At 45.6% G+C, this 24,448-nt stretch overlaps 1 protein-coding gene across 6 annotated transcripts in view; it reads left to right on the top strand.

The window, feature by feature from the left end:
- The window catches only part of LOC100345779 (putative E3 ISG15--protein ligase HERC6), a 128,639-nt gene that overhangs the window by 51,314 nt on the left and 52,877 nt on the right, over positions 1-24,448 (top strand). For 2 of the 6 annotated variants that reach the window (XM_089303095.1, XM_089303094.1), the window contains exons 2-4: positions 2,524-2,595; positions 23,238-23,397; positions 24,250-24,326. Coding sequence is in view for 4 of the 6 variants with exons in the window: in XM_089303097.1 (XP_089159223.1) it covers positions 19,929-20,121; positions 23,238-23,397; positions 24,250-24,326 (430 nt within the window). In the remaining 2 variants the exon portion in view is untranslated. Of the gene's footprint in view, positions 1-2,523; positions 2,596-19,779; positions 20,122-23,237; positions 23,398-24,249; positions 24,327-24,448 lie in introns of those variants that run through there. The other 4 variants (XM_008267614.5, XM_051819570.3, XM_089303097.1 and 1 more) reach the window with 3 other exon arrangements.

Genomic DNA, 24,448 nt, shown 5'->3' with positions numbered 1-24,448 from the left:
GACTTTAAGAAATCAAAAACTATATGATACTATAAAAGAGGAAGTAACTATAATCCCGAATTCCAGCAACCTGGAACAACCACCATTAACATTTTGCTGATCACCGTTTCGTGCCTCTTTTATCCAACCACACATGCACAGCATGGATAATTTTACCAGCATGAAATCTTGCACCTTTTCTTCTTTTCTGTATTCTCTACCTTCCACCCAAAAAAATGTTACACATGGAAGTAGATGAGGTGCTTATTTTTTGTTTTACAAAAATAGGATTGCATTATGCATATGTCTCATTTGTTCTCACTTAAAAAACAAATTATGGGTGGGTCAGGCATTTGGTGCTGTGGTTAAGGCACCCTTGAAATGCCGACATCCCATATCAGAGTGCCTGAGTTCGAGTCCCAGCTTCAAGCCTGCCCAATTCCAGCTTCCTGTTAATGCATACCCCTGGGGGTCAGATGACGGTGCCCAAATAGTTGGGTCCCTGCTACCCATGTAGAAAGCCCAGATTGAGTTCTGAGCTTCTGGCTTCCTCCTAGCCCAGTCCCAGCTGTTTCAGGCATTTGGAATAGTGAACCAGGAGGTAGGCTCTCTCTCTCTCTCTCTTCTCTTTCTTTGTCTAGCTTTAAAATAAAGGTAAATTAAAAGAAATAAAAAAATTCCTTCAAGACTACTAGAATCAATCTAATTCACTCTTTTAAAAAAAGATTTATTTATTTGAAAGTCAAAGTTAGAGGCAGAGAGAGAGAGAAAGACTCTTCCATCCACTAGATCACTCCCCAGAAGGCCACAATGACCAGGGCTGGACCAGGCTGAAATTAGGAGCTTTATCCAGGTTTCCCTTGTGGGTGGCAGGGACCCAAACATTTGGGCCATCTTCTGTTGCTTTTCCCAGGCTATTGGCAGGGAGCTGGATCAGAAGTGGAGCAGCCGGGACATGAACTGGCCCCTATATGGGATGCTGGCATTGCAGGCAGCAGCTTTAACTCTCTGCCAACCCCTTGGTCAACATTGTTATACCGGTATCCTTATCTCCTGGTGCCTTTGCTTCTGTGGAGTATATTTCCTGTGGTCACAGAGTTGGCCCACCAGGCCAAAGCTGGTCTGCCCCTTCTGATTTGCATGGCCTGTGAGCTAAGAATGGATTTTTACATGTTTTTAACTGGCTGAAAGCAAGCGAAAGAAGAAAAAACTGGCAGTGGGAGCACATGAAAAGTACATGAAATTCAAATCTCAGTGTATATCTGATGGGAAAACACTGTCCCTGCCGCACATTTCTGTGACAGGATGTGTTGGGGGATTTTTCCCACCCTCCAGGCAGTTCTCTGGTGGACGCCAATTCAATTCTGACATTGTCTACCTAGAGATGGCATCAGATCCTACACATTAAGAGCTCAATCTTACAAGACTCCCCCACTTCAGATGCCAATCACAAGCCCCAGGCTGTTATGAAAACAAAATCAATAGCTAAAGAACTTAGGGAGTATTTAAGGCCCTTTAAGAAAGTTATACCTATTGAGTATATTCCCTCTGCATGAAAATAAACTCGATGTTCAGATTTAATATTTTTTAAAGATTTTTTATTTATTTATTTGAGAGGTAGAGTTACAGACAGTGAGAGTGAGAGACAGAGAGAAAGGTCTTCCGTCTGTTGGTTCACTCCCCAATGGCTGCAACGGCTGTAGCTGTGCCAAGCCGAAGCCAGGAGCCAGGTGCTTCTTCCCGGTCTCCCATGAGGGTGCCGGGGCCCAAGGACTTGAGCCATCTTCTACTGCTTTCCCAGGCCATAGCAGAGATCTGAATTGGAAGAGGAGCAGCTGAGACTAGAACCGGTGCCCATATGGGATCCCAGCACTGCAAGCGGAGGATTAACCTACTGCGCCACAGCGCCAGCCCCCAGATTTAATAATTTTTAGCATAGGTACAATATATGGGGTGATGGGAAGATATGTTCTTTGAAAAGGTTGCAGTTGGTAAAAAAGACATTGGTTTCTCACAGTGTAGGACTGAGATAGAAATCTTAGCATGCAGCTCAGCTTAGATTCCTTCCACAGTGCTCTTGGCTGCCTGCGGTTGGCCAGGCAACCAGCTTCTACTCTAAGCACCCTGCTAAAATAAACAGAACAACAGGGAGGCTCAGTGTGAGAAGAAGCTGTTAAAAAGCAGAAGAAAGCTTATGACTAATACTTAGCAGAGTCCAGCAAGAGGACATGGAACTGCAGAGAGATGACAGCCCTGAACAGGAGGATGTGCACGACAATGGAGTGGAGGGAAATGCCAATGGGGAGAAAAGCTCGTGCCATGTATCTTCTAGCTAAACTCGGAGAAGTAGCTGACTTCCCTTGTCTCTAGATGTGTCTATAGGGCTGACGTTGTGACTCAAGGTGCCCTTGGAAAGTGAAAGCAATTAACAGGGCTGTACTGGAAGTTGCAAATTCTGAGAAGCAGGAAGAGTGAGTGGACAGGAAGGCCAGTCAAGGGGTCTGGCAACACATCTGTGAGATTTTAACAATCTCTTCTCTGTAGGTTTGGTTGGTGGGAGCAGCTTATTTGCTCACCATCGGCAGAAGGAATCCTGAATTGCAAGCCTGCTTCCTGGTGAGTTCTGAGAAAAGCACTGGGAGGACCTGTCCCACAGAGTATTTTATTTGCAGCAAACAAGGTGACAATAAGGAATCATTTCTAAAGCTGTAAGCAGGAGAAACTAGTATCTTTCATCATAGCAAGAAGTGACCATGCAAGAAGGGAAGTTCTTGCCATTTCCCAGAGGGCTGGGTACAAGTTTATACAGGTGCAGTTCAGGAAAATGCACCAACTTACATTACCTGCTATGGTGATAAGGCTTAAGCTGCTCTCGGGGTGGAGATCTTAGTATTCAAATGCAGCAAAGGGTGACCTTTGGATATTTTTTGACTCATCTGTGGAGGTGTTGCCTTTGCAGTAGGATCTGGACCACTCCAGGGTGGCTGTGATTTCATCTCAGACTGAAAACCTGAAAAACAACTTGGAGGGAAGCCTTAGGGTCTTAAAGTAGAAATGAGTCAAGATAAAGATTTTTGAGCCCCACAGAGCTTAGCTGGAGACAGTCCTTCCTATCCCTTTGCCACCACAAGGCCTGCTGGTTTCTAGTCAGTCAGCTGTCAGGTGTTGATGGAGCCCTGATACACCCCAAGCCTGCCCACCTTGTTCCACAGTAGCAAAGCAGTCGGAGCTCCTCAAAACCACAGCCACAATAAGTCAATATGTGCTATAATGTTTAGAGGCAAAGAGAAGTGATGAAAAAATGAAGCAGGGAATGGGCTGGTGGTACAAGGGTGGGTGTTTTCTTAAATAGCACAATCAGAAGGAGACTTGTTTGCTAGGACCCAAAGAGGTGAGGCCCAAGCATGTGCAGGCTGGTGCTGGGACTCCAGGCAGAGGGACCCTGCAGGGCACCAGGTCTGGGTGAAGGAGACCTGGCATTGTAAAGGGAACTTAGGAGTCCAGGCTGCTTGGGTGAAGCAAAGGAAGAAAACAAAACAAGAATGGGGCTGCAGAGTTCAGGGGCTGGTGATCAAAGTGTCTTTGGCTTTGACTCTGAGTGAACTGAGTGGAATTCTCCCCATTAAACCTGAAATCCACTTCTAAGTCTCTATTCCTTCTGCCATCCCTCATCATCACCATCCCTCCCGAACATCACAGACAGCTCACCCTGGCTCATATTGGGGTGAGGTGAGGGATACACTCACCCTCTGTGCAAAATTTAAGGGAGCTCAAAAATCTCAGGAATCATTGCGTTTCCTTTGCCTCTGGCTCTGATAGGGTACAGAGCAACCCTGTTCATGATCCTCTATTTAAATGTTCATGTTTTATTCATGAATTTTTTTGCATTCATTTTGAGTTTTGAAAATTCTATATTCAAATACTATTTGATTACTGAGTTCCAGGGGTGCTACTCTCTTCCCTTAAACTTTATGCACAAGGTGTGTCCCCCACTCACCTTCTTCTGGCTCTTGCCAGCATCTCCTCCCTGTTTCTGGCTCATCAATCTAAACCAGAGGGCTGTGCACAGTTTCAGTAAAGGGGGAAAAGTGAATGTTTTAGGCAGTTTTTTGTCACAACTCTGCCACTGTGCCATGGAAGGTGCCATAGAAAACAAGCGATTGTGGCCATGTTTCAATAAAACTTTATTTATGAACACTGAGATTTGAGTTTCATAATATTTCTTGTGCCAGAAAATAGCATACTTCTTTAGAGTCTTTCCTCCCATTCATTTATGAACATCAAATCATTCTCAGCTCATGAACTATACAGAAACAAGAGGCCTGAGGGTGGGAAGCCCTCTGAGCCCATGTGTGGCTGCTCCCGCAATTGCTCAGGCATCTCTAGGGTACCACTGCCAGGGCAAACTTGCTGCCTCTTTCTGTTTGGCCTCACGTCCTCTAGTGAAGCTGTTCTCTTCTCTCAGATTCACTCTCTGCCTGCAGAGCCACAAAGTTCTCCTCACTGTCCTCATTGTTTACCACCTGCCCTTGTTCTTGTCACTCTTCTCTCTAGAAACTTCCTTCCCATCTCTCCTCTTACCCAAATGCCAGCATCCCTGCACGCTCATTCTCCTTTTCTGACTCCACCAGCCTATCACGGCCTCCTCTTCTCTGAGCTCCTGCCCGCTCTTGCCAGTAGCACTCCCCTGAGTGCTGGATGCTGATGTGTGCTTGCTTTTCTCTACCTATGTTTGCTCCAGGGATGGTCCTTTTCTTTCAATCCTTAGAGTACCTAGTTCCTGAGCTGAGCACAGCGGAAACTTGATGTACAAGAATGGACTAGTTCTATCCCATTGTATTATATTTCTCTCTGAAAATCAGATACTCAAACAAGACTGATGACATTCTTCTGACATGCCACTGGGTGCCTGGAATAACTGCCTTCTCGCTTCCTTTACTTTTGTGCCATTTCTAAGACTTTCTAAGATTTCTAAGACTGAAATCTCCTTGTGTGCCAGATATTTCTATCATACCCCCTACCTTTTCCCAATCCACCAATTTACAAAAAAAAACTATGAAAAAAAAATAACACTTATTCCATTCAGCTAAACAGAGACCTTTCTGACCACTGTCAGTTAATGGAAAAGGAAAAATGATAATCATTTATCTAGCACCTACTAAGCTGACAAGCAGGAAATTTGCACAAGGTGTGAAGGTTATTCCTGTTTTTCACTGGGGAGATTGAGATTCAGAAAAGTTCAGTTGCTCGTTGAGCAGAAGTGATGGAAATGAAGCTAAAGACTCAGAAAGTACTTGTGAAAGGCATTTAAAGAGAGGTTTAGACTCACTGCTAGGATCAGGGCTGTCTCTGTGTCTGCACTGCTTCCTCCCACCCTCATTCCTACCAGACTTTCTGATAGCCATGCTACATCATGACTAAGAGGATTAAATGAGATGTGGTGTAAGCTCACAGCACAGAATCTGGCACATAATACCCACCTCAGTAGTGTTAAGTGTTCCTCCTCTTAATCCCGTCCACTTCTATCTCCCAATATCTATGTATTTACTTACATTGAGTGAGGATTTTTAGATCACAACTACATTGTAATCCTCATTGTGGTTCACCAAAGTATATTTAAGATGAAAAGTCACAAGGGCCGTGCTTCCATATGTAAGTATCAGAGAACCTAAACCAAGGACCTGGTATTTGTGGTAGATGCTCAGAAAATTCTTGTTGAGCTATATTCCCTAGATCCAAACCTAAAATAACCAGGCCTCACGCAGGGTAGAATCATGGTGCTCCTGTGTTCAGCTCCTGTCAATAATTCTCCATGGCTTAATAAAGTACATATGGAGGACTTGGCCACCCAAGTCTACCAAGACTTTCTTATCTTTACAGCTGATCACCTGTACTTCTATATCCATTCTAAACAAATTGGCCTATTCTGTTTTATGTCCTTCAACAAAAAGATTCATTAGCACTTTGACTTGAAAACTAGAAGATTATTTAGGAAACTTTTCTCCATATTTTGCTTTTTCTGTGTTTCTTTGTTCATGTTATTTCTTCATTATGGGTTCTCTTGCATCCCTTTCTGTCAGTTAAAATCTTCCACCTTTAAGGTAATCCAGAGGGACAACATCCTCCATGAAGCTTATTCTGACCTATAAAGGGGATCCGCATTTGCTACCCCAAAATGTGCCCCCTTTGGCATGAGGGTATTTTTGAGCTGAAGGCAATTGCGAACCAACTGATATAAGAGAGTCTCTAGTCTTCCTCTACTTTACTTAAAGCAGAGCCCAGATTTCCCTTTGTGAAGGTGCTGCCCTCAACCAGAGAGAGAAGAGTGGCTCATAGCAAAGACAGAGAGTCTACATCAAGATGAGTTTGATAACCAAACTGTACTCATATAGTCTTTATTGCCCATTCGTTTCCCCCATACACTTCCCAGTCACTTCCCCACAATTACAGTCTCTTCAAGCTCGAGCTCTCTTTTCTTTGTTAAGAAGGATATATAAGCTCTGAATCTAACTAGTTTCACTTCCTGTCTGCGAACTCTTATACACATAAATATCAATAAAAATTGTGTGTGCTTTCTCCTGTTAGAGTCTGTCTTTTGTTAGTTAATTTTCAGCCTCCCAGAACTATAACACATACAGGTAGAGAAGAAGTTTTTCCTCCCACCACCTCTGTAGCCAAAATTAGTCTCTTCCATTGAATGCCTGTAATTCTTTGTTTGCTTCCCAGCCATGACACCTTCATATAAAGCCTTTGCTATAGTTAGACGTCTATCTTTCTATCTGTTGTCTCACTATTATCTATCTATGTCAAACTCATCTGTTATGTTAGATGTACTCATCCAAAGCAGACATTCCATGGAATGTCTCAACTGTTGCTTCGTATTATTGAGGTAATCAGTTTGTGGCACTTAAGTGAATGGATGGAAAATGAACACAGAAACAGTATAGGTAGTATCTCCCGCCACCCCATTTCAGGAGAAAGACTTTAACCTACCCTAGAAACTACTCTAATGAATTCCTCTTTACCTGGAGAGTGATTTTGTTTTTCATTAGCTAAGAAACAAATTCTCTTTTTAAAAAATATTTATTTATTTGAAAGGCAGAGTTATGGAGAAAGCAAGAAGAGACTCGGAGAAATGTCTTCCATTCACGGGTTCTCTCCTCAAATGGCTGCAATGCCACGGCTGGGCTAGGCTGAAGTCAGGAACCAGAACTCCATCCAGGTCTCTCCACGTGGATGGTGGGGACTCAAGCATTGCATTTACAGGAAGCTGGAGTCAGGAGCTGGAGCTAGGGATCAAATTCAGACAATCTAACATGGAATGCGGGCATCTTAACCATTAGGCTAAATGCTTGCCTGGAAAAGAAATATTTTAATATTCGGCTTGGAAGCTGAGAAAATAAGAACAAGTGGGCAAGGTGTCCGGTGTTAGCCGTCATAAAGCACACCAAACACCGGAGTAAGGGAAAGAATTTATTGGGGAAAACCCAGCAGACTGGAGGGGAGGGACTAAGAAGGATAAGAGAGAGAAAGAGAGTATAAGAGAGAGAGACAGAGGAGAAGAGCTTGTGAGGAGAGAAGATAGAGCGGAGAGAAGAGAGATGAGAGGAGGAGAGGAGAACAGACGAGAGGAGCCAAGAGAGCAGGAGAGAAGAGCCAAGAGAGCCACGTGTTTAGGGGGTCATTTCCAATATCAGAGGTACTTCACATTCCTTTGTTCATATTAATTCTCTGAAATTGTTGTATATTTTACATTTACAACTGTCCAAGGGCAAAATTATAATAATGTAAAGATCCTAATTGTCTTTTTTTCCCTATAATCAGGCAATACTTAATTCTGTAAAATAGACTAAGTTTTCCAATTGGCTGAGTAGAGGAAGTTGATTTTACAGACAGAGCAGGGCTGGAAAAAGCAAAGACAAAGAACAAAACTTGGATTGGTCATATGAAGGTTACTTTCAGGGGCGGGTATTTGGTGTTGCAGTTAAGACACTGCTCAGGAAGCCCATATCCCTTATTAAAGAGCCGGAGCCTGGGTTAAAGTTCTGGAAGCAGAATATGCCTCAAAGTAGTTGGGTCTCTGCCACCTACATGGGTGATCTGGATTGAGTTTCTGGCTCCCTGCTTCAGCTTAGCTTAGTCTAGGCTGTTGCAGGCATTTGGGGAATGACCCAGCAGATGGGAGGTGTCTCTCTCTCTTTCTGCTTCTCAATAAATAATGCTTTTAAATTCCAGGAAAAATAATTCTGATTAGAGTTTTGTGCCCAATCTTTGAGCCATCCACCAATGTCAAGGCAGCACTGTAATTTATCTAGTTGGGTGACCAGGAGCCAGGAATAAACAGAAGGAATGAGGGCAGGGGGAGTCATTTAGATGGAGTCATTGGGGGTAATTATGTTACCTAAACATCTGTTCCACTTTGTGTCCATTACCAGCTTCCAGTTTTTTAAACAGTTAAATATTTCATTAGAAATATATTATTTTATACATAATTATATAGTGGTAAGTTTAATTTTGTATCTTCAACTCTGTAGTTGTTTATAGTTGAAGGGAAGAAACATTTTCTTCTACCCTCTGAAAATTTGTGCCATAAAGTCTGAGAATTCAATTGGCAAAAGGCAGATCAACAAGAAAAAAGGTTGCAACAAGAGAAGTAGCTGACTCACTAAATGACTAGAGCTAGAGGCCTGTATATCTAATTGAGTAGGGGAAAGAGAGGACAAGAACAGGTTCTCAAGAGAAGAATAAATAGGTTTCTTTAGGAAAGACAAATGGAATGGTTTCCAGAACAAACAATGATAAGAAAGTTTGAGATAGTGTTGTTTATATAAGTGTAAGTGGTCTTTGATCTTTTTCAGGGTCACAGGACACCTCAGAGATAAAACTCCCATAGGGAAGTGGTTATTTGGTAGATTTATTTCTGGTCTCCTGGAAGTGATCCTGCCCCAGAGAGGGAATTAATAGTAGTCCTCACATCTGAGAACTATCAGCTTTCAGCCAGATACCGAGAACAGGAAAGCTGCTTTCTGCATCTGTTGAATCAAAAACGTCTTCAGCTTAACATAATCTTAATACTAGCTCTGGGGTCCTGAGTGTGTCCCATAAATTCAACACAGGTAATAGTGCTTGAAAGACTGATTTTTGATTTTTATTTTATTTATTTGAAAGAGTTACAGAGAAAGATAGAGCCAAAGAGCCGGAGAGAGGTCTTCAATCTGCTGGTTCACTCCTCAAATGACTGCAACGGCCAGAGCTGAGCTGATCCAAAGCCAGGAGCCAGGAGCTTCTTCTGGGTCTCCCACGTGGGTGCAGGGACCCAAGGACTTCCATTGTTTTTTCCAGGCCATAACAGAGAACTAGATCAGAAGTGGAACACTGGTGCCCATATGGGATGCTGGCACTGCAGGCCAGCGCTTTAACCCACTGTGGCACAGTGCCAAGCCTTGATTTGTTCTTGAACCATGGGGATACATATCCATTCTGGCTCCAATTTTATCTCAAGGATGGTAATTTTTTTTAAGATTTATTTATTTGAGAGTTACACAGAGAGAGAAGGAGAGACAGAGACAGAGACAGAGAGAGAAAAGTCTTCCATCTGCTGGTTCACTCCCCAACTGGCCACAACGGCTGGAGCTGCGCCAATCCAAAGCCAGGAGCCAGGAGCTTCTTCCAGGTCTCCTATGTGGGTGCAGGGGCCCAAGGACTTGGGCCATCTTCTACTGCTTTCCCAGGCCATAGAGGAGAGCTGGATTGGAAGTGGAGCAGCTGGGACTTGAACTGGCACCGATATAGGATACCAGCACTGCAAGTGGCAGCTCCACCCACTAAGCTACAGTGCTGGCCCCCAAGATGGTAATTCGTCTCCTTCCTCCTCCTCTTCTTCTTCCTCTTCCTCTTCTTCCTCTTCTTCATCCTCTTCCTCTTCTTCCCCTTCCCCTCTGCCTCCTACCTTCTTTCTTCTTTCTTCTTTCTTTTTTGTTTATTTAATAAGTTTGAGAGAGACCTCCCATTCTGCTGGTTCAGTCTCCAAATGACAACAATAGCAAGGACTGGGCCAGGCTGAAGTGTGGGGAGCAATCCGGACTGGACTGAGTTACTGGAATTAAGACTTATTCTATGCATCTGCTCTCCCACAATATGGCGCTGGGAGAGAAGAAAACAGCTTCTACGCAGCTGCCTCCAGTTCAACCAATAAACTGTAGGACTTGCTCCTGATTGGAGAGCAGCATACTCGGCGTGTGGGCAGCCGAGTTGGGATTGGCAGAGGAGGACTATAAAGGAGGAGAGAGACGGCATGCACCAGGAACATCTAAGGGGAACATCTAAGGGGAACACCTGTGCAGCCCCCGAGAAAGCCGGCCGGCGGTGTGCCGCTCCCCTGCGGAAGTGGGGAATGTGGCTAGGGGGAACTGCCCTTCCACGGAGGTGGAAGGGATAGTAGCCAACCCGGGAAGAACCAGCAGCAAACCCGGGGAGGGCCGAGCAGACGAAAGAACAGCGCAGGGTCCTGTGTCGTTCCTCCACGAAGAGGGGGAGCGACACTGAAGCTGTCACCAGAGAAAAGGCCACAGAAGCCATGGGCTTCTTGTCTTCATGCAAGAAAAAATTCAGGCTTGAGACAGAGAAGGAAGTGGTAAGGCTTTACTGAGGACAGGGATCCATCAGAACAGAAGGGACAGATAGAGGGTGCCCAGTCACTCAAACTGGGGGAGAGTGAGGTTACATGGTTGAGTGGAGAGAATACACCTGGGCAGGCCAGGTGGGCTGCTCAGAGGCAGAGGGCTGGGCCTGCAGTCTGTTTGGAGTCCTTAGGTTTTTAAGGGAGTCTGTTTACCCACCTCCCTTTCTCCTCCAGGACAAAGGTTGAGAGTTCTAGCAGAGGGATTTGTTGGGTGAAAATTAGCAAATTCCTCCCCAGATTTGCTGGCCCCAGGCAGAGTAGAGGGGCTTCCCTTAAGGAGTCAGTGAAGGTTTTATTGCCCATGTTATCAGGTCAGGTAACCCATTTGGTCCTGAGGAGAGAATTCTCCTGGGAGCTTTCCTTGGGGGGAGGGCTGGGACCACCTGGAAGGTTATCAGGGTCTGAGCAGGATCTTGAAGTGCAAAATGCTGGGCTTCTGGAGTTTCTGGCATAGGTGCTGGTCTTCAGGCCTGTCTCACACACACAGACACTAAATTTCTGACTTCCTACCTAACAAAGCCAGGAGCTCCATCTGGGTCTCTCACATGAGTAGCAGAGACCCAAGTACTTGAGCCATCCCTTACAGCCTCCCAGTGCTAATGTGTGCATTAGCTAATCTGCTAATGTGCATTAACAGAAAGCTGGAATTCAGAGCAGAGCTGGGACTTGAAACCATCCAGTATGGGATGTGGGGTCCCAAGCGGTGTCTTAACCACTGTGCCAAATACCTATCCCAGTGTTTCGTTTTTTTTAAATAAGTTGCAAGAAAAATCATGTAACTTTTACACAATTGGGAGGACAGTTGGGTTTTATCTCTATCTCAGGCTTTACAATAGCTTCTTAGATCCATAACTCCTTACAGAGCTTCGCAGAGGCTGGAGTTGATGATTTAAGTGAATCCTAAAGTTTGCCCTCTGGTGGAAGTCTCCATGAACTGAAGCTGTGACTGCTCCTCCAAGCACTTGACTCTGGTGATGGTATGAGTTTGTAGCCATCACTTGGCTCTACAAGCCTAGAAGATTTGATTGCAGTCAAGGCAATTCACTAATGGGAATGAGTTCCATGTATGTAATTTAGTTATGAATTCTTGGACTTTCTTGAGAAAATTAGCATGTTTTATGTGTATCTAGTTAAAAATGTAGTGGACACATGTAATTAAGTGTACTAAAATAAAAGCTTTAATTTCTGCAGCTTCTCAATTTGTCACAGTATTTTCTTTTTGCTACTTAATATTGTTTTGAGTAAATAAAATTAAGCTTTTAAGCTAGTATCATGAATTTTACCATTCATCTTGTCAAAATAGGGAGATCCTCTCCCAAGAATAATGATATTTATTTAGGAACAGCAGAGCATTGCAATGGGAATACATGTGCCGTAGCCAGCTGGTGACACATTCCAAGGGGTTGAGGCAAAGGGAAGTTTTTAAAAGCAAAATGAAGGAGGATCACCTTAGATATTTGGAAACAATGATCTCTGGCCACGATGATTGGTAGGCAGGGTGCCATGATTCCAAGGGTGGACAGACAGCTGCTGAACAGATGTCCCTGTTCTTGCTGGATAAGATTGTGGTGGCCTCCATACTGTACTGCAGTGGCAGCAGATTCTTGTCACAGTTACCATGAGGCAATCACACAGAACACTTCCTTCACAGCCTCCTAGCTTTCCATCTTTGTTTACCTTGGGTTAAGACTGACATTTGGATTGTGACAACTTTCACCATCTTTGCATTGTACCATTGATGGGGCTCAGTACACACCACTGCGAAAAAGGACTATAGGAGACCAGAATACGTGGTTCCAAACATGCCTCCATGGCATAAGTATTTTGAACTGGTTATTTTGAGAAACTGCAGACATGGAATACCTACAAAAACATGGCTAGGAGTTGTTCCTTTGTAAGGGAAATTTATAAAGGAAGTGTCTATATGTGCGGGGGAATCCCTGAGTACCAAGAAGTGAGGGACAATTAAATCACCAGGAACTCTTCATCTACTTAACTCTGCATTTGCATCCTTCCTTTCTGGCCATCTCATCATAACCAGGCCTTTCCCCCTTATTTATCTTTCTTTGTTTCAGAAAGCCCTATATTTAAGCCTGAAATCTAAAACAACTCTTTTTTTTTTTTTTTTTTTTTTTTACTTATTTGACAGGTAGAGCAAACAGTGAGAGAGAGAAACAGAGAGAAAGGTCTTCCTTCTGTTGGTTCACCCCCCAAAATGGTCGCTACGGCCAGTGTGCTGCGCTGATCTGAAGCCAGGAGCTAGGTACTTCCTCCTGGTCTCCCATGCGGGTACAGGGCCCAAGCACTTGGGCCAGCCTCCACTGTCTTCCCGGGCCACAGCAGAGAGCTGGACTGGAAGAGGAGCAACCGGGACTAGAACCCAGCGTTCATATGGGATGCTGGTGCTGCAGGCGGAGGATTAGCAAAGTGAGCCACAGCACCAGCCCCTAAAACAGCTCTTTCTACTCTACTAATTTCTCTGGGTTATTTCTCACATATACAGGAGGCATACATGTTATTAAACTTCTGTTTTACTCTTATTAATCTCTTTTTACAGGGAGTTCTAGATAAGAACTTCCAGAGGGTGGAGGAGAAAGGAGAAAATTATTTTGCCTCCCCACTACTAGTTTTTTGTTTTTTTTTTTTTTTTTTTTTTTTTTTTAAGATGTATCTATTTGAAAGGCAGTGACAGAGTTAGGAACACACACACACACACACACACACACACACACAGATTGTCCATCCACTGCTCAACTCCCCATAATGGCACAACAGCCAGGTGTGGGCCAGGCCAAAGCCAGGAGTAAGGAACTGCATCCAGGTCTCCCATGTGGTTGGCAAAGATCCAAGTACTTGGGCTTTCTTAGGTTGCCTTCCTAGCCTCATTAGCAAGGAGCTGAGCTGGAGGCAGAACAGCCAGGACTTGAACTGACACTCTGAAGGGGCATGCCCATGTTGTTCATGGCAGCTTAACCCCCTGTACCACAACACCAGCCTTTCCACCAATTTCAAATGCAAATATAAGAGCATTTAATTCATATGCAAAATCACTGAAATTATGCAGTTCATACTTAACAGTTCTTATATGCTTATCTGTTTTATTATCAAAACAGTGGGAAGAAACATTTCACAAAACTCATTCAACTGTTTCATTTCTTATTTTCAAAAATTTAGCACTTTAATTTTTTTCCCCAAATTGAATAGGCAGAGGACATACAACGAGAACTCCCATCCTCTGGTTTTTGTTCCAAATGCCTGAATTGCAGGAGATGAGCCATGCTGAAACTGAGAGTTGGAAACTAAATCCAGGTCTTCCACACAGGTGGCAAGGACCCAACCAATGGAGCCATCATGGTTACCTCTCAGGATCTGCCTTAGCTGGGACCCAGGTACTCTGATACGGTTTGCAGGCATCTTAATGGATGTCTTTATCATTAGGTCAAATGCCTAATTTGAGGAGAGAGGGAGAGGGAGAGGGAGAGGGAGAGGGAGAGGGAGAGGGAGAGGGAGAGGGAGAGGGAGAGGGAGAGAGAGAGAGAGAGAGAGAGAGAGAGAGAGATTGAAACAGAGAGGTTCCATTCGCTGCTTCACTCTCAAAAATGCATGCAGTGGTCTGGGCTGGACCAAATACAGAAGCTGGGAACTTAATTCAGGTCTCCGTAAGTGGGCAGCAGAAACCCAATTACTTGAGCAATCACAATTGTCTCACTGGTCTACACTGGCGGGAAACTAGAGTCAGGAGTTAGAGCTGGAACTCAAATCCAGGCACTTTCCTGGGTTGTGAGAGTACTAATCAGCATCCTAACCACTAGGCTAACCAGTCGCTAATTCACTTTCTGATACATACATTCCCCCAGCACTTGCTACTATCAGCTAAATGGTAAGGAAAAACTGAAAGGAAAAAGAATTATAATTACCTTATTTTTTTCTTTTTTAATTTGAGAAGCAGGGAGATAGGGACAGCAAAGAGGGGGAGAGAGGAAGAGAGAGAGAGAAAGTGCTCTCATCCACTGGTTCACTTTCCCAAATGACTACAATGGCTGGGCTGGGTTGGGTCAAAATTGAGAGTTGGGAACTCAATCCAGGTCTTCCACATGAGTGGCAAGAACCCAGTTACTTTGAGCCATCATCCTGTCTCTCCAAGTATGCATTGCTAAGGAGCTGGAGTCAGGAGGCAGAACCAGGAATCAAACCCAGGCATTCCAATATAGAACATGGGCATTCTAGTCAATAAGCCAAAAATGCCTGCTCACTTTTTTTTCCTTCCTATGTCACTATTTGCTAACATTGGAAGTTGTTGGCTAGCATTGGAAAGTAACAGGAGTGAAAAAGGATATGTTAGGGTTCCTTGCTTGTTTCTGTTCTTAGAATGCCTTTGCTTCTTCCTGTGCTGGAAACAAGTTCCCCTGCAACAAAGTGTGGTCTCTAGGGTCTGTCTGTGCCCTTACTTAGTGAATCAAAGATGTAACCTCGTTCACACTGGCTGTGGGTCTTCCTGAGCTCCCACGCAGAGTGAATCCCTGCGAATTCTGGGTTCCTGGGGTACCTTGAATAGTATCTAAAAATGGGGCAGCAAGGAGCAGTAAAAACTTTTATTTTACGTAAACGTTTTATTTAGAGGCAGAGAGAGGCAGACAGGGAGTGGGGCGGGGAGGAGAGAGAGAAACACAAGAAACATGGAGCTTCCACCTACTGTTCTCTCCAAATGCCAGTAATGGGCAGGACCAGGCCAGGACAAAGCTAGGAACTCGGACCTTAATTCAGGTCTCCCTCATGGGTGGGAGGCCCAAATACTTGAGCCATCACCTGGTGTCTCCCAGGATGCACATTGCAGGAAGCTGGGATTGGGAGCTGAGCCAGGACTCCAACCAGGCCCTCTGATAAAGCTTGTGGGCCTCTCAAGTGGCATCTTAACCACCACACCAAATGCTTACCTCCCCCTCCCTTTTCTGTGTTTGAGAGACAGAAGCACAGAGACACAGCAGATAGACTGTATCTCCTCTGCTCACACTCGTGCTCCAGGTTTCCATCAGACTTCACTTATAAAACACAAGCGCAAAGATAAAATTATACAGAATTTTAAGACAGCATAGTAGAACATTAAACCAAGCAGGAAGTGGGGGTGGGCTAAGAGTAGGATGCTGCGCTTCCAGCTGCTCTGGCCACATAACCATGAAGCTGACCCTTCCTGCTATATGTGTTTAGACCAAAAATCTTTTCAAATTCCTGGCTGGTAGGTTGTGGGGTGACTGCTCATTGCCCACTAATATCTCTTCCCTCCTTCCTTGACAATGGAAATCCAATTTTATTTGGGTTTGCACTAGGCTCAGCTGAAGCCCACATTTTCCAGCATCTTCTACAGCTGCTGTAGCCATGTGAAGAAAATTTGGGTAGTTTGGTGCACACAGAAGTGTTGTTCGGGAGTTGTGGGAGAGTAGCCTCATTCCTTCTTTCACCTGTTTGGAGTAGAGTTGTGTGAGCCACAAGTCCACCATCAGGAACCCTGGAGGTTGTCAGTTGGATTCTCAAATGACCCAGAAAGAAGGCACCTGAGCCTCTGAAAAATCACCAAGTTGCCCATAAGCCCTTGGCTGTTCACCTTGGAAATTTTTATGTGTAAGAGAAATAAACCTGTACTTGTTAAAACATTGTTATTTGCAGTTTATTTTAGGCAGGTAAACCTGATCTTCACTTGCATAGAAGACTCCACTAGTTCACATAGCTTATCTAATTAAGTTAAACAATGTTTTAAATATACATCTCAGAGTACCCTAATTTGAGTGGCAGTCATTTCTAGGATTCCTCTGAATCCTCCCTTTTCTTCTTCCTTCCCAGTTCAAGTCCATTTTCTTCTTTAAAAAATATTTATTTATTTCTTTGAGCAGCAGAGTGAAAGAGACAGAGAGCTCCTATCTGCCATTCATCCAGGGCTGGCTCAGCCTGAAGCCAGGAGCCTGGAACTCAATGTAGGTCTCCCACATGGGTGATAGGGATCCAACTAGTTGAGCCATCACCTGCCATCTGCCCTGGTGTGCATTGGGAGGAAGCTGGAATCAGGAGCAGTGCCAGGACTCTGCACTTTGATGTGGGGCAGACATCTTTGTCCCCCCCCCCCATATATTTTCTGGAGCTGTGAGATTGCTGGCAAACTCAGATATATATTGATTGTAATTAATTTAAATACCAAAACATTGCAAAGAAAATAGAGAATAAAACCATAAAAAATAAGAATAATAATGACTACATATTAAGAAAGGTATCAACTATTAGTCTACCAATAATGAAAAATACATGTTAAGATTAAAGAAATAGGGGCTGGTGCCATTGCTCACTTGGTTAATCCTCCGCCTGCAGCACCGGCATCCCATATGGGTGCCGGGTACTAGTCCTGGTTGCTCCTCTTCTAGTCCAGCTCTCTGCTATGGCCTGGGAGGGCAGTGGAGGATGTCCCAAGGGCTTGGGCCCCTGCATCCGCATGGGAGACCAGGAAGAAGTACCTGGCTCCTGGCTTCGGATTGGCACAGCTCAAGCCATAGCGGCCATTTGGGGAGTGAACCAACGGAAGGAAGACCTTTCTGTCTCTCTCTCTCTCACTGTCTATAACTCTACCTGTCAAATAAAAAAATTAAAGAAATAGGGCCAGCACTGTGATGTAGTGGGTAAAGCTGCTGCCTGTGATACCAACATCCCATAGGGATGGTGGTTTGAGTCCCAGCTGCTCCACTTCTGATCCAGCTCTCTGCTAATGGCCTGGGAAAAGGAGTGGAAGATGGCTCAAGTGCTTGGGCCCCAGGACCCGCTTGGGAGACCGGGAAGAAGCTTCTGGCTTGTTGCTTGGCCTGGCCCACCCCTGGCTGTTGAGGCCATTTGGGGAGTAAACTAGCGGATAGAAGACTCTCTCTCTCTCTGTCTCTCTCTCTCTCTTTCTCTGTGTGTGTGTGTGTGTGTGTGTGCGCGTGCGCGTGCACGTGCTTGTGTCCCCGCCTCTTAACTCTGCCTTTCAAACAAGTAAAAAAAACAAAAAAATTAAAGTGATCAAGTAGACTAGTGCTGCCATCTAGAGGTAGAATTCACAATCCCCATTTTGTTTTAAGGAGAATGTGAAGGTCCAGTTTGAGCAGGTCTCCTTTTCCCAGTGATTTGTACTGGGCCATCCCAATTGTGTTGTCCGTTTGTGATGAAACACTAGGAGAATTCTCCGGGGAGTAGACTGGAAGTGATTGGCATGGCAGTGGGAGTCTAAAAACTAAGCTGATTAATGGGTGTGTTCTGTTGCCCACCTTGTGCACTTTGATCTCAGAATATTAGGGATTAAAGCAGAGGAGAGGGGCTGGTGTTGCTGTGCAGTAGGTTAAGCTGCTACCTATGATGCTGGCATCCCATATGGGTGATGGCTCAAGTCCCATCCAGCTCCCTGCTAAGGCACCTGGGAAAAGCAATGGAAGCTGGTCCAAATGTCTGGTCCCCTGCCACCTCTGTGGGAGACCTGGATGAAGCTCCTGGTCCTGGCTTCAGCCTGGCACAGCCCCGGCATTTGTGTGGCCTTTTGGGGAGTAAACCAGCAGGTGGAAGATCCCTCTCTGTCTCTATCACTCCCTCTCTCCCTTTAACTCTGTCTTTAAAATAAATAAACAAATCTTTTTAAAAAGCTGAGTTCAGTAGGAGGAGGACAAAGGGAAACTTCCCCACAACTTCTAAGGTTCTCTGGAATAAACTGATGGAGATGAAATTGGAGAAAAGCCACACAAATTTACTGAGGTGCAAAAAGGGAATGCACAATGTAGACAATTCTGAGAGCAAGTGACTTTTGGGGGAGCTCTGGTGGCCTGCAGAATGCACAGTGGTTTGTAAGTGATGCTCCATGGAACTGGTGTGCAACAAAAATTGCTCCAGACAGGAGGATATCAGAGGAAAGCCTCTTCTGGCATCTGCTTTCTAGGTTCCCTTGATTGAAATAATCAGCCCGGGGCAGGCGGTTGGTGTAGTGTTTATGACATCTGCGTGCCACATCAGGGTACCTGGGTGTGATCCCTGTCTCCAGTTCCTGATTCCAGCATTCTTGCTAATGCAAACCCCAGAAGGCAGCAATGATGGCTCAAGCACTAGGTCACTCAGATGGGAGACCTAGACTGAAATCTCAGCTCCCGGCTTCATCCTAACCCAGCCCAGCCATTGCAGGCATTTGTGGAATGAGAGCTCTTTCTATGCCTCTCTGCCTAACCAATCAATAATTAATAAATAGTATTAACCAAAGATAGAATATTCTGGCAATACAAAGTGGAATTGCTCTTAATTTGGAGATTCCCATGCCCCTCCCCCATTTCTCAAATGCTGCTTCATCAGGGAAATCTTCCCTGATAGTTTCTCAGAGATGTTAGTTCCTTCAGCCTCTGCCCTCTACTGCCTGTTTCATTCTTCTTGATGCCACCTGATGTTACACTGTATATTTATTAATCTGCTTGTGTTCTCTTAAATACACCGTGAAGATGTTTTTCTTTACACGCTGTGTTTCCAGTGCCAGAAACAGTGTCTGGGGGTGGGTAGTCGCTCAGATGCTTTTACTAAGCTCACTAGGCGTTATTCCAACTCTTTAAATGTTACTGCTTGAATCATTCTAACATATTTGTTATCTTACTGTCCATTTTTATTCCTTTCTTCCTAATCAGAGTGCCCGTTCGAGTCCTTGTTCCCTCTGCCCCCCCCCTTTTAATAAGTTTTTTTTTTTGAATGGGGAGGGGGAGAGGGAGACCTCCCCCATATGCGGATCCACTCCTCAAATGCCTGAAGGACAGGATTGGACGAAGGTCCAAGAACTCCCACGTTGGGGATAGGGGTCCAAACACTTGGGCCATCTCCTGCTGCTTTCCCAGGCCATTAGCAAGGGAGCTGGATTGGAGCTGCCTGGACGCCAGCCAGCTCTAGTTTATAGGATGCCACCGCCAGCAGGGGTTAACCCAACGCCAGCCCCAACTGTCCACTTTTCCTAGATGAGGCAACCTTTCCCAAAGCGGCACCGCTGAGGATCACGACTTAGGATGGGCGTGCCGGCGCTCTTCCTCTCCAGTCCGCTCTGCTCTGGAGCCCCGGGAGCTGGGCAGGGCAGCGAGTAATCTAAGTGAACTCGAGGAGGGGCTACGCTACTGGGGCGGGTTGGCAGGCAGGTGGAGCTCAGAGAGGAACCCAGCCACCCAGCCTCCTGACTTCCAGGAAAACTTCGCACCACGAACTCTAGCATCTGGGCGCGAGCGCGGGCGGCAGGGCGCACGGGATGTACTGGTGCTGGGGCGCCGACGCGGGGAAGCCGCGGCACCAGCGCGTGGCGGGCGGCGCGGAGCTGCGGCAGGCGGCCAGCGGGGAACGCCACTCGCTGCTGCTGCTGACTGATGGCACCATCCAGTCGTGCGGGGACAACGGCCGGGGCCAGCTGGGCCGGAAAGGCAGGTGTCCTGCGGAGCGGCCAGGTGAGGATGGGCTTCGGATGCTGGGCACGGGCGCTGCGAGCCGAGCGGATGGGGTGCGGGGACGGCTGGCGTGCTGGGCCACAGCGCGGGGTGGAGGTGGCGGAAAGGATCCCCGGAGCAAGCTGCGGGTGTAGTTGCTTAGGTTTCGTTTCCTCCCCGCGCCTCGCGTTCGTTTCGGTTTCCATTTTCTCTTCAAAGCAAATCTGAGACGGGAAACCGTGACGGTGCTCCTGGGGTCACCAACGAGGTGCGCTGCTCTGGCGTGCGCGGGCGAGCTGGGGGAGGCGGGCTGACGGTCTGCCTACAGATGGGACACCTGCGACTCCCTCAGGGTCATCTTCTCTTAACGTACAGAATACAGAATAGCATAGCGGTTTTACCGTTCCTGATTATTGTAGAAGCGGGACAGAAATAATCCGTAATTCCAGCATCCGAATACGACGCCCGTCAGTGGGTTTCCTCGATACACAGTTTCGTATGTGCAGTATCTGTACCACTCTGTAAATTGCATTGTCACCAAACGTAATTTCATCAACATAATTTTCTTTTATAATTTTTTAAGATATATTTAAGTTTCTGAATTAACATTTTGGGCTCCAGGAGCTCCCCTCCCCTCCTCTCCTTCCTCCCCCTCTTTCTCCCTCCCCTCCTCTCCCCTCCCCTCCTCGCCCTCCTCCCCCCCCTTTCTCCCTCCCTTCCTCTCCCCTCCCCTCCTTTAACTCTCCCCTCCCCCTCCCCTCCCCCTCCCCACCCCTCCCCACCCCTCCCCTCCCCTCCCCCTCTCCTCTCCATGGACAGACAGAGGGAGAGGCAGAGAGAGGTCTATTCATTCACTAGGTCACTCCCCAAATGTCCCTAAGGAAACCCAGAGCCTGAAGCTCCATCCTGGTCTCCCAGGTGGGCTGGGAGTTTGGGCTGACCTCTTCTGTTTTCCCAGGCACATGAGCAGGAGCTGGATGGGAAATGGAGCAGCCAGGACTTGAACTGGCACTGTGATCTGGGATGAAGGTAGCAACTTAACTCAAGCATCACAGTTTTTCCACTTGTGAAAATTAAGTCATGACTCATTAGGGACTTTTATAAATAAGACTGACTTACATTCCTGCAGGTAAATATTTGACCTTTTTAAAAATTTTACTTAAAATAATTTCAAGAAGTGTTTGGAAGAACCTACTCTCTTAGAGTGCCCAGGGACTATAAATTAACCAACAAAAGACAGATTAACAGTAAATAAAACATACTACTTTATTAATCTTTTCTTGGGGGGGGGGGATTTCCACACATGGGAATTCACAGAACATAAGTGAAGCCCAAAGAAGTGCTTAGGGTCAGGTGCATGTATACTGTATTTAACAGAGAAAATGTGGTTTGGGGATCCAGGGATAATTGATGACTAGGAAACACACGGGAGAACCTAGTGATGATAACAGTTGTGCTGTAAGGGTTGTTTATGGAAGCTCGTCTTACTGCTGACTTCATCTAGAGCAATATGGGTTGCTCTTCCTGGTACATGAGAGGAGGCACCTTCAACAAAGATATGTTAAAACCTGTTTTTAGGGCTATAAAAGAACAGAGAGCCCTTACTCCTGTTGATTCTCAATTGCCTAAAGCTCAAAATTATCCTCATGCCAAAGTGGCGTATGTTTCGGGTGGCATGTCCTCATCCCTTTCATGTGGAGATGACGAGCAGCATGATACTTCCAAACTGCTGTGCAGGAAGGCTGTGCCTGTTTCTACCTTTGGGAGTGTGTGGATCTTTGAGAAAGTTCTTGGCGTCACATAGATGAAAAGTAAATAGTTCGATAAGGTGGGTGTTTGGTGCAGCTTAGCATGCCTGGCACCCATTTTGGAATGTCTAGGTTCAAATGCTGGTTCTACTTCCAATTCCAGATTCTTGCTAATGTATACCCTGGGAAACAGCAGGTGTTGGTTCAAGTTCTTGGGTTCCTGTCACCATGTGGGAGACTTGGATTGAGTTCTGGGCTCCTGGCTTCAGCCTGACCCAGCCCTCTATGCGGTAGGCATTTGGGGAAGTAAACCACAGACAGAAGGTCTCTCTGCCTTTAAAATAAATAAAATTAAGCAGCTGGAAGGGATAAGATCACAAAGGTAAAACAAAAATAAAAGTCGTTAATGTTACAAAAACTGTACTGATAGTGATATTCTGAATGCCAGTCTCTAATTCAGAGACAGACCATTTGGGAAAACAGTTTAGATCTGCTTGTAGGAGAGTGTCATCAGGTTCTCATTTGCAGACACGTTCAGGGGCTCTGGAAGTGCATGTTTCTGCACTTTTCTTTGTGGGAGGATCTAATATCTGCCTATCACACCTGTGAGGCAGACATCTTGCCAACTTCCTCCTAAGCAAGGGATTCATTGCTCTCCATGTTCAGCGTTTGGGAGACAGAAGAGTATAGCGGAGGACGTCTCATCTCTGCCCCCCTACCACCACCCTGAGTTTTGCCTCCACCATCAGAAAGAAGCATGTGGCCAAGAGTCATAGTCCCTAGAGTTCCCCTCTCTCCATGATGCCTGCCCTTTAAAATTGCAGCTGATAAAAGATAGACTTCAGTACTTGAAACTTCCAAAGAGTTTATTGGCACTCTCAGCAATTCATGAACCGGTGTTGACATCTCACACGTTGGGCTCCACCAGACGGAGAAACAAAGGATGGAAGGGAAAAGCGTGTATGAAGTGTGTGAGGATGCAAAGGCTGAAAATATTTGATTGGTTGGACTGGGAAGTCCCTAGTTAGAGGTTAGTTGGTGGTTTCTGATTGGCTATGCTTAAGTTTCATTTGCCCAATCTGCGGCGACCATGTTCTCTGAGTTGTGTTTCAGTTTGCTTACATAGGAAGCCAAGGTGGTAGAGTCAGCTCAGCTGAATGACTGTCCAATGAATTACACTAACACAACTGTGTTCCCATAAAGACAGTGTAACACATAGGAGCTGATTTCCTTGATACTTCGCATAGATATTAGGCCTTGATTTGAAAGTTCACGGGAGGGGACAAAGAATCTGGGAGACCCATCTTTTGGAAGGAAAGTGCTGTCTTCAACTCTTTGCTCAATTAATGACATCCTGGGGGCTGTTCTATTTTGTTTTTCTTCCCAAAGAACAAATTCAGGCCTTGGAAACTCTACAAGTGGAATTCGTGAGCTGCGGAAAGGAGCACTCCCTGGCTGTCTGCCACAAGGGCAGGGTCTTCGCGTGGGGAGCAGGTTCTGAAGGGCAGCTGGGGACAGGAAACTTTAAGGAAACCACGTTTATACCTTCGTAAGTATTTCCATTCATGCCTTTCTTCGTGCATTGTTTTTGAGTACTAGGCACCATGAAGGATGAAGGATACAAAGCTGACTATGACAAGTGCAGTCCTTAACCTTGAGGATTGTGGAGCAGGGAGCAAAGAAGGCACAGGAAAGTAGACTCCAGTTGCTACTTAATTGGAGTCCCAGGAAGGAAGAGGACAGAGTGGAATGTGAGCATGTGGCCTTGATAGCTTAATCTTATCTGTGGGAGTGCAACTGTGGGCCGTTTGGAAAGCTTGGGTCAAAGTGAAAACATTTGGCTACAGAAAATGCAGAAGGAAATCTTCACTGGACTTCTTGTATCCAACTAAAGCAGAGCCTCCCCAAAACACAGTTGATAGCACCTACCTGCTTTGGGGATCTCTTGGAAATCAGATGCCCATTACCATTGCTTCACCAGATGTGTTATCTGGGATACTTTCGTTTATTTTTTAATTAATTTATTTGAGAGGCAGAGAGAGAGAATTCCTGTTTGCTGTTTCACACCAACTGCCCATAATAGCTGGGACTGGGCTACGTCAAAGCTAGGAGCTGGGAACTCAGTCTGTGACTCCCACATGAGTGGCAGGGACCAAAGTACTTGAGCCATCCCTTGCTGCCTACAATGGTCTGCACTAGCAGGAAGCTGGAGTCAGGGGCCAGAGCTGGGTATCAAGCCCAGGTTCTCTGGTATGGGATGCTGCTGTTTTACCCATTAGACAGAGTGCCCCTGCCCTCCCCCACCCCCAGCCCCAACCTCAGGAGTCTTCTAAATATCTATTGTACTTGGCAACTCATCCTGAATAAGGATTAATAGATTTTTGTATCCTTTTTATTGTAGGAAAATAAAAGCTCTGACTGATATAAAAATAATACAAGTAGCCTGCGGACACTACCACTCCCTGGCACTATCAGCAGGTAAAGAACAGCTTTTGGACCTCAGGGCTTTCATATAAATGACAACCATGGCTTTTGAATATGTTGGGCTTCATTTTAATGCACTTAGAGCATTTGAACTTTCCACTTTCATAAGATGTGTT

Source organism: Oryctolagus cuniculus, chromosome 8, assembly GCF_051225735.1.
Source record: "Oryctolagus cuniculus isolate XC-2025 breed Fujian yellow rabbit chromosome 8, ASM5122573v1, whole genome shotgun sequence".
In the NCBI taxonomy this organism is placed as follows: domain Eukaryota; kingdom Metazoa; phylum Chordata; class Mammalia; order Lagomorpha; family Leporidae; genus Oryctolagus; species Oryctolagus cuniculus.
The sequence above is the reverse complement of the archived record's forward strand: the minus strand, read 5'-3'. Positions and strand labels throughout refer to the sequence as shown.